This window comes from Rhineura floridana, chromosome 2, assembly GCF_030035675.1.
Source record: "Rhineura floridana isolate rRhiFlo1 chromosome 2, rRhiFlo1.hap2, whole genome shotgun sequence".
In the NCBI taxonomy this organism is placed as follows: Eukaryota; Metazoa; Chordata; class Lepidosauria; order Squamata; family Rhineuridae; genus Rhineura; species Rhineura floridana.
In genome coordinates this window covers 116,879,335-116,892,139 of record NC_084481.1, presented here as the reverse complement: position 1 = coordinate 116,892,139, position 12,805 = coordinate 116,879,335, and the positions used below count along the sequence as shown (strand labels likewise).

The 12,805-nt window shown below is 45.7% G+C and overlaps 1 protein-coding gene across 1 annotated transcript in view; it reads right to left on the bottom strand.

Annotated features, from left to right (window-relative positions):
- Positions 1 to 12,805, bottom strand: part of PLEKHA7 (pleckstrin homology domain containing A7) — a 326,893-nt gene that overhangs the window by 46,801 nt on the left and 267,287 nt on the right. The window contains exons 19-21 of the mRNA XM_061610264.1: positions 7,925 to 8,163; positions 7,364 to 7,552; positions 7,070 to 7,184 (exon numbers count right to left, since the gene is read on the bottom strand). Coding sequence (XP_061466248.1) covers positions 7,070 to 7,184; positions 7,364 to 7,552; positions 7,925 to 8,163 — 543 coding nt within the window. The remainder of the gene's footprint in view (positions 1 to 7,069; positions 7,185 to 7,363; positions 7,553 to 7,924; positions 8,164 to 12,805) is intronic.

Below are 12,805 nucleotides of genomic sequence, written 5' to 3'. Positions count from 1 at the left end.
AACTGTGCATGGGTTGAACCCTCTGGATCTGGAGCAGAGACATAGCGAGGTCGCTTGGTTGTGCTGTGGCTGGCAAGATGTTTTGTTTTGGCAACCGCTTTAACATGCTTATGTTTGACCGCCTTAGGTGTTTGAGGCTTGGTCGTCTGGTTTGCCTCTGGCTGTTGTTTCGGCTTGGGTGCCTGGGTTGTCTCTGGCTGTTCTGCCATCATATATTTTAAGGGTAGCAGTGCACGGCACACGACTGGGGCAGAATGCACAGACCCGAACAGGCTCAGTACACGGCACACGACTGGGGCAGAATGCACTGGCTGATGGCTAAGTACACTGCCACGATGGGGCAGAATGTACACTATGAACAGGCTTAGTACACGGCCACAGATGGGATGGAGCAGAATGTACAGTCCAAACAGCTTTGTAAGGTTGCCTGGGTTGTCTCTGGCTGTTCTGCCATCATATATTTATTAAGGGTAGCAGTACACTGCCACGATGGGGCAGAATGCACTGTTCCGCCATCTTATATTTTCTATGGGTATCAGTACACTGCCACGATGGGGCAGAATGTACAGACCCGAACAGGCTCAGTACACGGCACACGATTGGGGCAGAATGCACTGGCTGATGGCTAAGTACACTGCCACGATGGGGCAGAATGTACACTATGAACAGTCTTAGTACACGACCAGAATGCACGTCCAGATATCTTGGCACAGTATCCGTAGGTGTGGTACAGTATGGAGCAGAATGTAATATTTGCACAGCTTTGCACAGTATCAACAGCTCTGGTACACGGCCACGGATGGGGCAGAATGTACAGTTCAAACAGCTTTGCGTGGTATCAACAGCCTTGGTACACGGCCACAGATGGGGCAGAATGTACAGTTCAAACAGCCTTATATAGTATCAACAGCCTTGGTACATGGCCACGGATGGGGCAGAATGTACAGTTCAAACAGCCTTATATAGTATCAACAGCCTGGTACACGGCCACGGATGGGGCAGAATGTACAGTTCAAACAGCCTTATATAGTATCAACAGCCTTGGTACACGGCCACGGATGGGGCAGAATGTACAGTTCAAACAGCGTGGTATAGTATCAACAGCCTTGGTACACGGCCATGGATGGGGCAGAATGTACAGTTCAAACAGCCTGGTATAGTATCAACAGCCTTGGTACATGGCCACGGATGGGGCAGAATGTACAGTTCAAACAGCCTTATATAGTATCAACAGCCTGGTACACGGCCACGGATGGGGCAGAATGTACAGTTCAAACAGCCTGGTATAGTATCAACAGCCTTGGTACACGGCCACGGATGGGGCAGAATGTACAGTTCAAACAGCTTTGCGTGGTATCAACAGCCTTGGTACACGGCCACAGATGGGGCAGAATGTACAGTTCAAACAGCCTTATATAGTATCAACAGCCTGGTACACGGCCACGGATGGGGCAGAATGTACAGTTCAAACAGCCTGGTATAGTATCAACAGCCTGGTACATGGCCACGGATGGGGCAGAATGTACAGTTCAAACAGCCTTATATAGTATCAACAGCCTTGGTACACGGCCACGGATGGGGCAGAATGTACAGTTCAAACAGCCTGGTATAGTATCAACAGCCTTGGTACATGGCCACGGATGGGGCAGAATGTACAGTTCAAACAGCCTTATATAGTATCAACAGCCTGGTACACGGCCACGGATGGGGCAGAATGTACAGTTCAAACAGCCTGGTATAGTATCAACAGCCTTGGTACACGGCCACAGATGGGGCAGAATGTACAGTTCAAACAGCCTTATATAGTATCAACAGCCTTGGTACACGGCCACGGATGGGGCAGAATGTACAGTTCAAACAGCCTGGTATAGTATCAACAGCCTTGGTACATGGCCACGGATGGGGCAGAATGTACAGTTCAAACAGCTTTGCATAATATCAACAGCCTTGGTACATGGCCACGGATGGGGCAGAATGTACAGTCCAGACAGGATTTATTGGGTATGAACACCTTGCACACTAGGTATCAGTTGCAGCAATAACAGGCTTTGTACAGGTCCAGCAGCTTTTGTATATAACCAACAGCCTTTGTACACGGCCACGGATGGGGCAGAATGTACAGAGCAAACAGCTTTTGTATAGTATGGACAGTCTTTGTACACGGCCACGGATGGGGCAGAATGCACAGTTCAAACAGTTTTGGTATAGTATCAACAGCTTCAAGCAGTTGCAGTATTCAAATAGTCGCAAGAGGCAGCAGCAGTAGCAGACAGAAAGCTATGTAAATCACGCTGTGGGGCTGCCAGAAAGCCTTGGCTCTGCAAACTACAGCCCGTGTAATTGAGACCCCCCTTTTTGGCACTGTAACTGACTAGACAGAAAGAGACAAATAAAATGGCGGCCGCAAAAAACAGCGGGAAAATTGGCCAATCAGAGAAGCTTGGGGTGATAAAGAAGCAATGGCGGTCACAGGAACGCACCAGCAAGCACAAAACAGTCTCAAACCAAAACTCTGGGACCGCTGGGCTGGGAGAGCACGATTGGGCTCAGCAAACGAGGGAAAGAATGAGCTGCAGCCGCGGGCTCTAAAGGCAGTTGCGGTAGGCTTAAGATGCCACAGACGAGCCGGGGGAGGCGGAGCAACCCCACCAGATAGGGGCTCTGACACAGAGCCGCAGCCGCAGGCTCTGGAGCTGCCGCGAGAATAGGCGGCAAGGGGGGGGAGAAAAAGGATAGAGGCAGCAGGGACAGAGAGCTGCAGCCGCAAGCTCTAGTTAATTGTAGTTCGCCTGCTAAAGGAGGGAGAGCCGCAGCCGCGGTCTCCCCGAATGTCCGTAAGACACGGAGCCTAGGCTCTGGGGCTGCCTCAAAAAGTTGCTGCGGCAGTAACCAAAGACAAAAGGAGCCGCAGCCGCAGGCTCCTTGTAAGTGCCAGCCAAAAAAGGCACGAAATATGCGGCGGAGCGGACCAGGAAGCTGCAGCCGCAAGCTCCTGAGTAGAAACTACGTCCGCCGCCTGAGGGAAAAGGGAGCCGCAGCTGCGGTCTCCCTAAGAGCCGTTAGGCTGGTGACGGGGGAAAAAACGAGGGCAAGGGAGAACCCCCCCAACGAAATTCCCCAGAACAAATTACGTATAGCCAAAACAGTTGAGATAGGAGAGGGGAAAAGGAAGGTACAGGAGTACACACACAAACCTCCCACCCGTCACACAAATACAGAGAAAACTTATCAGAAGCTACGCTAGCAAGAATTTCAAACTTGTTTGGTACGAAGGCAAGAATGAACTGAGAGTGGGAGGGGCCTGATGCCCCTAGTCTTGACTTCAGAAACATTCTTGCCTTCGGACGATAGGTGGAGTCACTATCCGCACTGATGGCATACCTCCTATGGAAAACTGGGAGGGATAGCTAACACAATGGAAGACAGGAATAAAATCCAAAGGGACCTGGATAGACTAGGAAATTGGGCTGAAATTAATAAAATGAAATTCAATAAAGACAAATGCAAGATTCTGCATTTAGGCCACAAAAACAAAATGCACAGGTACAGGATGGGAAATACCAGGCTTAGCAGTAGTGCGTGTGAGAAGGACCTTGGAATTGTAGTGGATCGCAAGTTGAACATGACCCAGCAGTGTGATGCTGCGGCAAAAAAGGCAAACACGGTTTTGGGCTGCATAAACAGAGCTATAGTTTCCAGGTTGAGGGAAGTAATAGTCCCACTATATTCTGCATTGGTCAGGCCTCATCTGAAATACTGTGTTCAGTTCTGGGCGCCTCATTTTAAGAAAGATATAGACAAGTTAGAGCAGGTTCAGAAGAGGGCGACGAGGATGATAGCCGGTATGGAGAACAAGTCTTATGAGGAAAGGTTGAAGGAACTAGGCATATTCAGTCTGGTGAAGAGAAGGCTGAGGGGTGACATGCTTGCACTCTTTAAGTACCTCAAGGGCTATCACATAGAGGAGGGTACAGATTTGTTCTCTGCTGCCCCAGAGGGTAGGACTAGGTCTAATGGTTTTAAGTTGCAGGAGCGTAGATTCAGATTGGACATTAGAAGGAACTTCTTGACAGTAAGGGCAGTTCGGCAATGGAACCGACTGCCTAGGGAGGTGGTGGGATCCCCTTCGCTGGATGTCTTCAAGCAGAGGCTGGACAGCTATCTGCGGGAGATGCTCTAGCTGTGGATTTTCTGCTGTGAGCAGGGGGTTGGACTCGATGGCCTACAAGGCCCTTCAAACTCTATGATTCTATGATACCGCGATTACTGTAACAGGCAGAAAAATCATTAAGTGGTCTGCCAAGACCTGTGAATTTCAAATGGTCCATAGGAAAAAGTTTGGGAATCACTGTTCTAGACCTTACTGACAAATTAAAAACTAACAAATCATTGGGTCCAGATAGCATCCATCCAAGAATTTTTACAGAACTCAAATATGGAACTGCTGGTATTCTTTAAAAAATATTTATTTAAAGCATTTATATTCTGTTTATCAAAGGAGAAAAAGGCTCCAGAGGACTTAAAATAAATATCAGTGTTCACAGTCTCTGCCCTCAAATTTACAATCCAGAAGGCACAATATAAAAGGAAAAGGAATTAGTGAGAAGGAAGAAAAAAGAAGCAAACTTAGGCACTAATTCTCAATTATAATGTTGTTATAATGTGTGATATACAACATGTCCCTAAGATCAGCCTCTGTATCAGAGCAGTGGAAATTTACCAATATAATACAATTTTTTAAAAAAGGAACCAGGTGGGTGGGTGGGAAGGGAAATCTAGCAAGCTGGCTAGCTTAGGGTCTATTCTGGATAAGCTGGTGGATAATACCATTAAAGACAAAATTATTCAGCATAAAGACAAGGATTGCTTAAAAAGACTCAACATGTCTTCTACAAAGGTAAGTCTTGTCTCCCCAACCTTTTAAAGTTATTTGAATGTGTCAATACATTTATGGATACAGGTGATTCAGCAGACATTGTTAATGTTTTTTGACAAGATCTGTCACTAAAGACTCTTGAGCAAGTTTAGTAGTCATGGCATAAGAGGAGACATTCTCTCATTGATCAGAAATTGGGTAAATAACAGGAAGCAGAGAGTAGAAATAAATGGACAGTTCTCAAAATGGAAGGAGGTAGAAAGTGGGATATCCAAGGATCTGTACTGGGACTTTTAAACTTTGTTCATAAATGATCTGGAGTTACAGTTGAGTGGCGTGGTGACGGGATCTTAGTCTGCTGATGACGACAAATTATTTATGGTGGTATAAAGAAAAAGGGATAACAATGAACTCCAAATGACATCTCCAAATTGGATAATGGGAAGTAAAAGGGCAAATGTGATCCAAAGTGATGTACATTGGGATAAAAATCTTAACTTCCCATATACAGTGATGGGGTTTGACCCAGCAATAACTGACCAGGAAAGGGATCTTGGGGTTGCTGTGGACAATTCAATGAACATGTCAGCCTGATGTGCAGCTGCTGGGGGAAAAAAGGCAAATTCTATGTTGGATATCATTAAGAAAGGAATCAAAATAAAATTGTGACTATCACAATCTATTTGGAATACTATGTGCAGTTCTAGTCCATCATACCTCAAAAGGATACTGTACATCTGCAAAAAGTTCAGAAAAGGGCAGCCAAAATTATCAAGGGACTGGAGCAACTCCCTTATGAAGAAGGATTACAAAATTTAGAGCTTTGTAGCTTAGAAAAAAGGTGAGTAAGGGAGGACATGATAGAGGTGCATAAAATATGCATGGTGTGGCAAAACTGCGTAGGAAGAATTGTTTTGCTCTCTCATAATACTATCTAATGAAACTGAATGTTGGGAGATTCAGGACAGACAAAAGGAAGGCACCTGGTTGGCCACTGTGAGAACAAGATGCTGGACTAGATGGGCCACTGGCCTGATCCAGCAGGCTCTTATGTTCTTACTCATTCACAGGGAGCTTAGTAAAACAATGGAAGGTAAAATGATGGAATTTGCTATCACAAGATATAGTGATAGCTGTCAACATGGACAGCTTTAGAAGGATATTAGACAAAGAGAACAAGAGAATAAGGATATCATTGGCTACTAGTCATGATACCTATCTATTGCCTCTAGGATCAGAGGCAGCATGCCTGTTAATACCATTCGATGGGGAAAATGAGCAAGAGAGAGCTACTGCACTCATGTCCTGCTTGTGGGCTTGCCACAGGTATCTTGTTGGCCACTGTGGGAACAGAATGTTGGACTAGATAGGCCTTTAGGATGATCTAGCAGGGCTGAAGTTCTTAAGACAAAAGAATGGCCACAAGAAAGGATAACATATCTTATGAGAAGTTATTGAAATAAAATCTAATTTGTTTTATAAAAGAGATGGATATGTTGATGAAGAATATTTTAGGATATAATCTGGCCTGGTGAAGCAAGGATTCTTTGTCCCTTCAACTCAAGCTCTGTTATCAGAGAATAGCTTATCAAAGATTGCCATAAGTGGAGATGAATACTGAGTGTGGTAAACACGTGCCAGAGGCCTAAGAATATTTTCTCTTGGGGATGCTTGGTGGATAGGTTTGACCTCACACTTAAGCTATGTACACTAGATTGTTTCAACTGAACTGTTCACTGAATGTCTGGTGTGAGTTACCAATGCTCACTGCAAGTTTTCTGCTTTTGGGATAACATAGTCTCAATTATGTAGGTTAGATTGCCAGGGGAGGGGATACAATGAAAGCTTATGCATTCAGAATGGGACTGGATCAGGACCCTTTTATCCTTCTCTCTTTAAGTAACATCAGGAGTTCTGACACACTCACAATCAAATGGGATGAAACAGCTTTGAGTCTGCATTTGTGCTTATTGGTGATTTTAGTGATGTAACGTAGGTATTTTAATTTTTGTATGTATTGTATTTTATTATGCTGTATACCACCCTGGGCTTCCATGGAAGGAGGGTGGTTAAAAATATGAAATAAATTATAATGAAATATGAATTATCATTATGGTCCTGAATTATTTGAATAGCATATGAAAGCCATAATATATAAAATATTATGATATAAAAATCAATCTTTTGACTTACCTCTGCTAGGTAATGTTTGGTATCTACTCTCAGTACCTAGAAAACCAACAGGTTGACTCAGATCACTGCCTATTGTTGCCAATTCAGGTTCACTCACATATGAACGGAGTTCTACCTGTACAGATGAATACTAGATTAAATCAGATTGCAAATATTTAGGACACATTTTCATAATTCTGTTTGAGACTTATACTGCCTTCCTGTAATCATCACATATCATGATGGTCATGTTAGAAGAACAACAATTTTTAAAGCAATACAAATACATTTCAAAACTTAGGGCTATATACTTGCCCTGTAATCTCCATTCACATACAGTCCTAATTCACGGTCTCGTTTTCTTTCATCTGACTGTCGTTTCAAGCCCCGCACTGATGTGTGCCTGATGACAGTGGCTTCCCTGGGAAGAGGTGGAACAGCTGGTGGGTGATCATCAGGGCTGTACAATTGTGGGAGAGGAGGCCTTGGTGGTGCTTCATCTTCCTGATACAATGTTAAGAAGCAAACAAATTCTTCAGACTGTTGTGTTCAGACTCTTATTCAGCAATAGAGTGCCATTTTAATATGTACAAAAATTATTTAAAAAATAAAAATAATTTTAAACTTTAAAATAACATTATTGAAGGAGTGTTCAGGCCATTATTCCTCAGTTATCTGTCTTTCTTTAGTAGCATTGACAGGTTAAGTCAGCGGATTGTATTATTTCAAGAGTATTTCATTTCTGAAGTAAGGAGAGTCAGAATAAGATGCTCATGTCTGGTATCATGCTTCATTACTGTATGTATACACAAGGAAAACCCATTCCCAGATACATTTAGGCCACTGATTACATGATACTGTAGTTATGACACTTACAAAATGTTGCTTTAATTTTACTGGTGACTGAATTGGAGGGTCAGCTTTTTTCACTTGTTGGGACGGAGAGAACATTCTAGGCTGCATATAAGGCTGAGGAAAAAGTCTGACTTCTAAGGAAGGTTGGACAGGACTAGATAGTGGACTTTGCTGAGTAGAAAATTTGCTGTCTGTTGACATGAGAGTAGATGATAATGAAGGCACTAGAGGCTTTGAAAACGAAGGCACTGTTTTTCTCTCTGCAAAAAGGAAGGCATGTTACACATAGGTGTAGATCACAAGCACCGAGGAATCCACATGCATAATGCACAATATGAAACTGAATAAAAGATTTAGATACAGCACCTTAATATTTATTTAACTGTTTTTTTGAAGATATAAAAAGACATTCAGTGTTCCAGCTCTTCCATCTAGGAATCTAACTGACCTCAGTAGGTCATGCATAGTAAAGCTAATGAGAAGGTGCAAGAAAAGTTGTCATCAGTGCAAGGCATGATATGCTTTTGTTAGAAAAATTAAGAATGGTAATGTAATGAGGAACAAAATATTGGGGATTTTTAATCTTTGATTCACCTCAGTGAACCAGAGTTTGGAAAACCTGCAATAGCAAAGATTCCTGGGAAACAGCCTCTCCATGACCTCTGAGTATCTACATATCTTGAAAGCCTGAGGGTATAGACTTCCTGACTCCTATGGAAATTTGGGGAATGTCACCCAGGAAGAATTGTTTAACCATTGTTAAAACACCTGCATTGGCTGCCCATCTACTACCAAGCCAGGTTCAAGGTCCTCATATTAATTGACAAAGCCCTGAACAACTTATGCCCAGGATACTTTAGGAACCACTTCAACTTTTATATCCCAGCTCGATCACTGAGATCATTTGCAGGAGCATTGTTGGTCATCCCCCGTGTTGGCGATGCTCATTTGACAAAAACAAGAAATCAAGCCTTTAGTGTCATTGGCCCAGTCCAACAAAGATTGACAGTTTGTATAAGGTTTGTGATAATTTTAACTTTTAGGAGGAGACAGGATAGATATTATCTGAGACATCATGAATTCACAGGTAGGAGATTGCAGTCATTATCTGGGAATTCATCAAGGAATGGATTCTGGAAAAAACCAAATTCCTTGACTGATGATCTGTTGAGCCCCAACTCCCCCAGGAGGAGCAGGGAGAGGAGTCGGTCAAGCCCCAACTCCCCCAGGAGGAGCAGGGAGAGGAGCCAGAGGTGGATGAGGTTTTTGAGGGCATTGAGAGAGTGGGTGAAGTCGACAGCCCGCCAGTTACCATGGACAGTCCTCCCGTCAACACAGAGCTCGCTCCACCTACAAGCGCCCCAACAGAGCTGTTGGGGGATGACCTTGCATGTGCGCCAACTCCAGCCCCCCAGGACTCCCCACCTGGCACTTCAAATGCTTCCCCGCCAGCAGGTTCCCCACACCCTGAAGTCGAGCTGGCACCTAGCGAGTTTGCATTGTCAGATGAGCAGGCAGAGGCTTGCCCCCCCCTTGCCCCATGCAAGAAGCGGGTCGGTCAGAAGGTGGAACTACGAAGGAATCAGAGATTATGGGTGAAGACGTTTCCTATTTATGGTGGTGCCCCCCTGATTGGGGTGCTGAGTCAACTTACTCCACACGCTGCAGAGCATGTTTAAGTAGTCTAGTTAGGGGCAGTAGTGAGTCTGCATATAGAGAGGTTTATGAAGCGCATTGCTTTCAATGTAACCGTTACTCTAATAAAACAAGAATTAATTCCAGTCTCATCTCCGTCTCGTCTCTCGGACTCTGGGCAGGACATGATCCTAAATTATTTCATTGTTCTTATTTATCACATCCGCAGCTTCCTGGTCACAATTACATTGGGGTTAGTTCAGTTAGAAAAGGTATAAAATATGAGGGGTTTGGAGGGGTCAGCAGTTCCTCTTCTGGAGGGCTCCAACAGCTGCTTTTCTTATCAACGCTCCCTAGCATCTTTGGGACAATTGCAGAGCTTCAGAGTTAAGGATTCTGTGAGATCTTTCAAATCTAGCACTGGTTACACAAGGGTGGAGCTTTGGCTCATTGGGCTAGATACGAAAGTCTCTCTCAGCCTTAGACTCCCAGCAACTCTCCAGGAAAGGTATACACAACTTCTGGGTTTCTTTCTTTCCTTTTCTTTCTGTGTGGGTGAGTTTGATGTGAAAGTGTGCATAAGTTTAGTCTCTTTGCTTTAGTCTATCTAGTGTTCTGGAATAAATGAATAATAGCTAGAAAGCTGCTCATTGTTAAGTTGTAACTGTACACTGCAATATTTTTCCTTGTTTCTTCTCTTAATAAAACTACTTTTTATTTTACTTTCTGTGTGTGTGTCATTGGGTTAAGGGTAGATTTACACACGCTTTGGGGGTGACGTGCAGGTAACTCCAGCAAAAGATCCTGCTGCAATCACAATAGAGGAACTTGTATTTCTAGTGAGCTATGCTCATGAGGAAGTTCAAGGTCCATTCATAACAGTAAGTAGCAACCAATTTGAATACACAACGTTGGAGAATCTTCCATTATTATGTAGGATTAGAAGTGAGCCAAGGAGATTCTTCTGGGATTAAAATATTGTCTTAATATACTAGATGGAAGTACAGCTTCAGCACGAAGGGACTGAAGAAGACCTGCCCTGGGAGTGAGTATCTGGCATCTGGGTGCTGGCTACTAGCTCCTTTGGGCTGCTGTCTGTCCAGACAGCTGAAGTCCCTGGTAAGTGCTGCAGGGACTGGGGCCCCCTGCCTGGGCCCTTGCCCCAGAGAGAGGCTGCAGTTTATCTCACAGCCCCTTGCAACAGCTGCTGGCTGGGCCAGGAGGCATAAAAGCCCAGCTGCCCTTGGGGAGCCCCTTAGGGAGTCCCGAGGGCTAGGGCGCTACCCCCCTTCTATTACTTTCTCTTGTTTTGTATTTCTTAATTTTTCTGTTAAACCAGTCTAGAGGAGATTGGTGGTGGAGAGGGCACGTGGCCCATGTGTAGTTCCTGCACAGGGTGGGAGCCTGTGCAGTGAACTGAATGATAGGAGAAAGTTGCCAGACGCCTTCAGAGTGAAAGTCTGGGTGTGAGACAGGAGGGGAGTAGATGGGCCTTGTGTGAAAAAGTTTGAATGGGTGTGACTGTTCCCAATCCTCGCAGAGGCCTACTGGGATAACTCGCTCTGGCAGGCTTTGTTGGTGGGCTCGTGTTGGGCCCATATTAGGTATTTAGGAGGAGTGATGCCACCCCAATTTCAGTGATTATGGGCAGAGGGAAATATAGCCATGGGGAGGTGGTGAATTACCATAGAAGGCGAAGGCAAGGCTACCTGTACCTTGTTCCTTGCTGCCACTCCTCTCATGGATGGGTTCCGCGTTGCTCATCTGCTGTGCCCATTGGCCTGTGTGTGTTGTTGTTTAACGCCAGATCGGTACATAATAAGACCACTCTCATCCATGACTTGACTGTGGATGAAGGTGCCGATTTGGTGTATATTACCGAGACCTGGGTGGGTGAGCTTGGAGTTGATCTAACCCAACTTTGCCCACCTGGATACTCGCTGCAGCACCATCACAGGCTACAGGGATGGGGGGAGGAGTTGCTGTGGTCTACAGAACTTCCATCTCTGTCACCAGGAAACCACTCTGTCTTGGAGCTGGCTGTGAGGGTCTGCACCTGGTGTTGGGCTGAGGAGACAGCAAACTAGGGTTGCTGTTGGTGTACTGTCCACCCTGCTTCCCGGCAGCTTCTCTGACCGAGCTGGTGTAGGTTGTCTCGGCTGTGGCATTGGAGCAGCCCAGAACGATAGTGCTGGGTGATTTCAATGTCCATGCAGAGGCTGCCTCTAGTGTTCCGGCTCAGGACTTCATGGCCTCCATGGCGACCATGGGGCTGTCTCAAGTTGTTACTGGCCCGACACACAGGGCAGGGCACACCCTTGACTTGATTTTTGCTCCAGATCGAGGAAGGGGTAGTCTGGAGATGAGGGGGTGGATGTCACCCCATTGTCATGGTCCCCAGAATTGTTAGTGCTGGGTGACTTCAACGTGCATGCCGGGACCACTCTCACTGGAGCCCCTCGGGATTTCCTGGAAACCATGGCTTCCTGGAAACTGCACCTCAGTAATACTGGGCCCACCCATGTAGCTGGTCATGCTCTCGACCTTGTGTTTGTCCTGGGAGAGGAGGAAAGTGCTCTGAAGTTGGGAGTGGTTCTTTCCACTCCTGTGTCATGGTCAGATCACCATCTGGTAAACATGGATCTCTCGATGCCACACCCTCTCCGCAGGGGTGATGGACCTATTAGAATGGTCCGCCCCAGGCGCCTGATGGATCCTGATGGATTCCTGACTGCGCTAGGGGAACTGGAACCTGCTGAAGGTTGCCCGGTTGAAACCCTGGTGATGGAGTGGAATGGAAAGATCACCGGGGCGTTAGACCGGGTGGCTCCGAAACGTCCTCTCCCCCTGAATAGAACTCAGCACCGTGGTATACGCCACGGTTGCGTACTCTGAGACAGGAGGTGAGACGACTAGAACGCCGGTGGCGGAAATCCCGCTCCAAAGGTGTCCAGACACAAGTTAGAGCAGCAGTAACTGCCTACCAAGTGGCAATAAGGACAGAAAAGAAGGCTTTCTTTACTGCCTCTATTGCGTCTGCAGAGTGCTGTCCCAGGAGGTTGTTCCAAGTGGTCCGAAGCCTGGTCGGTCCAGTTGCTCAGGAACCCTTGGAACAGTCAAAAGCCTCCTGTGACACTTTGGCTAAGCACTTTGCTGATAAAATCGAACACATACGGAGCTCGATCCCGTGCGCCGTGGATACAGTGAATGAACCAGAGTTGACCAGTTGCACGCTGGTATGCTGGGATCATTTTTGGCCTCTCTCTT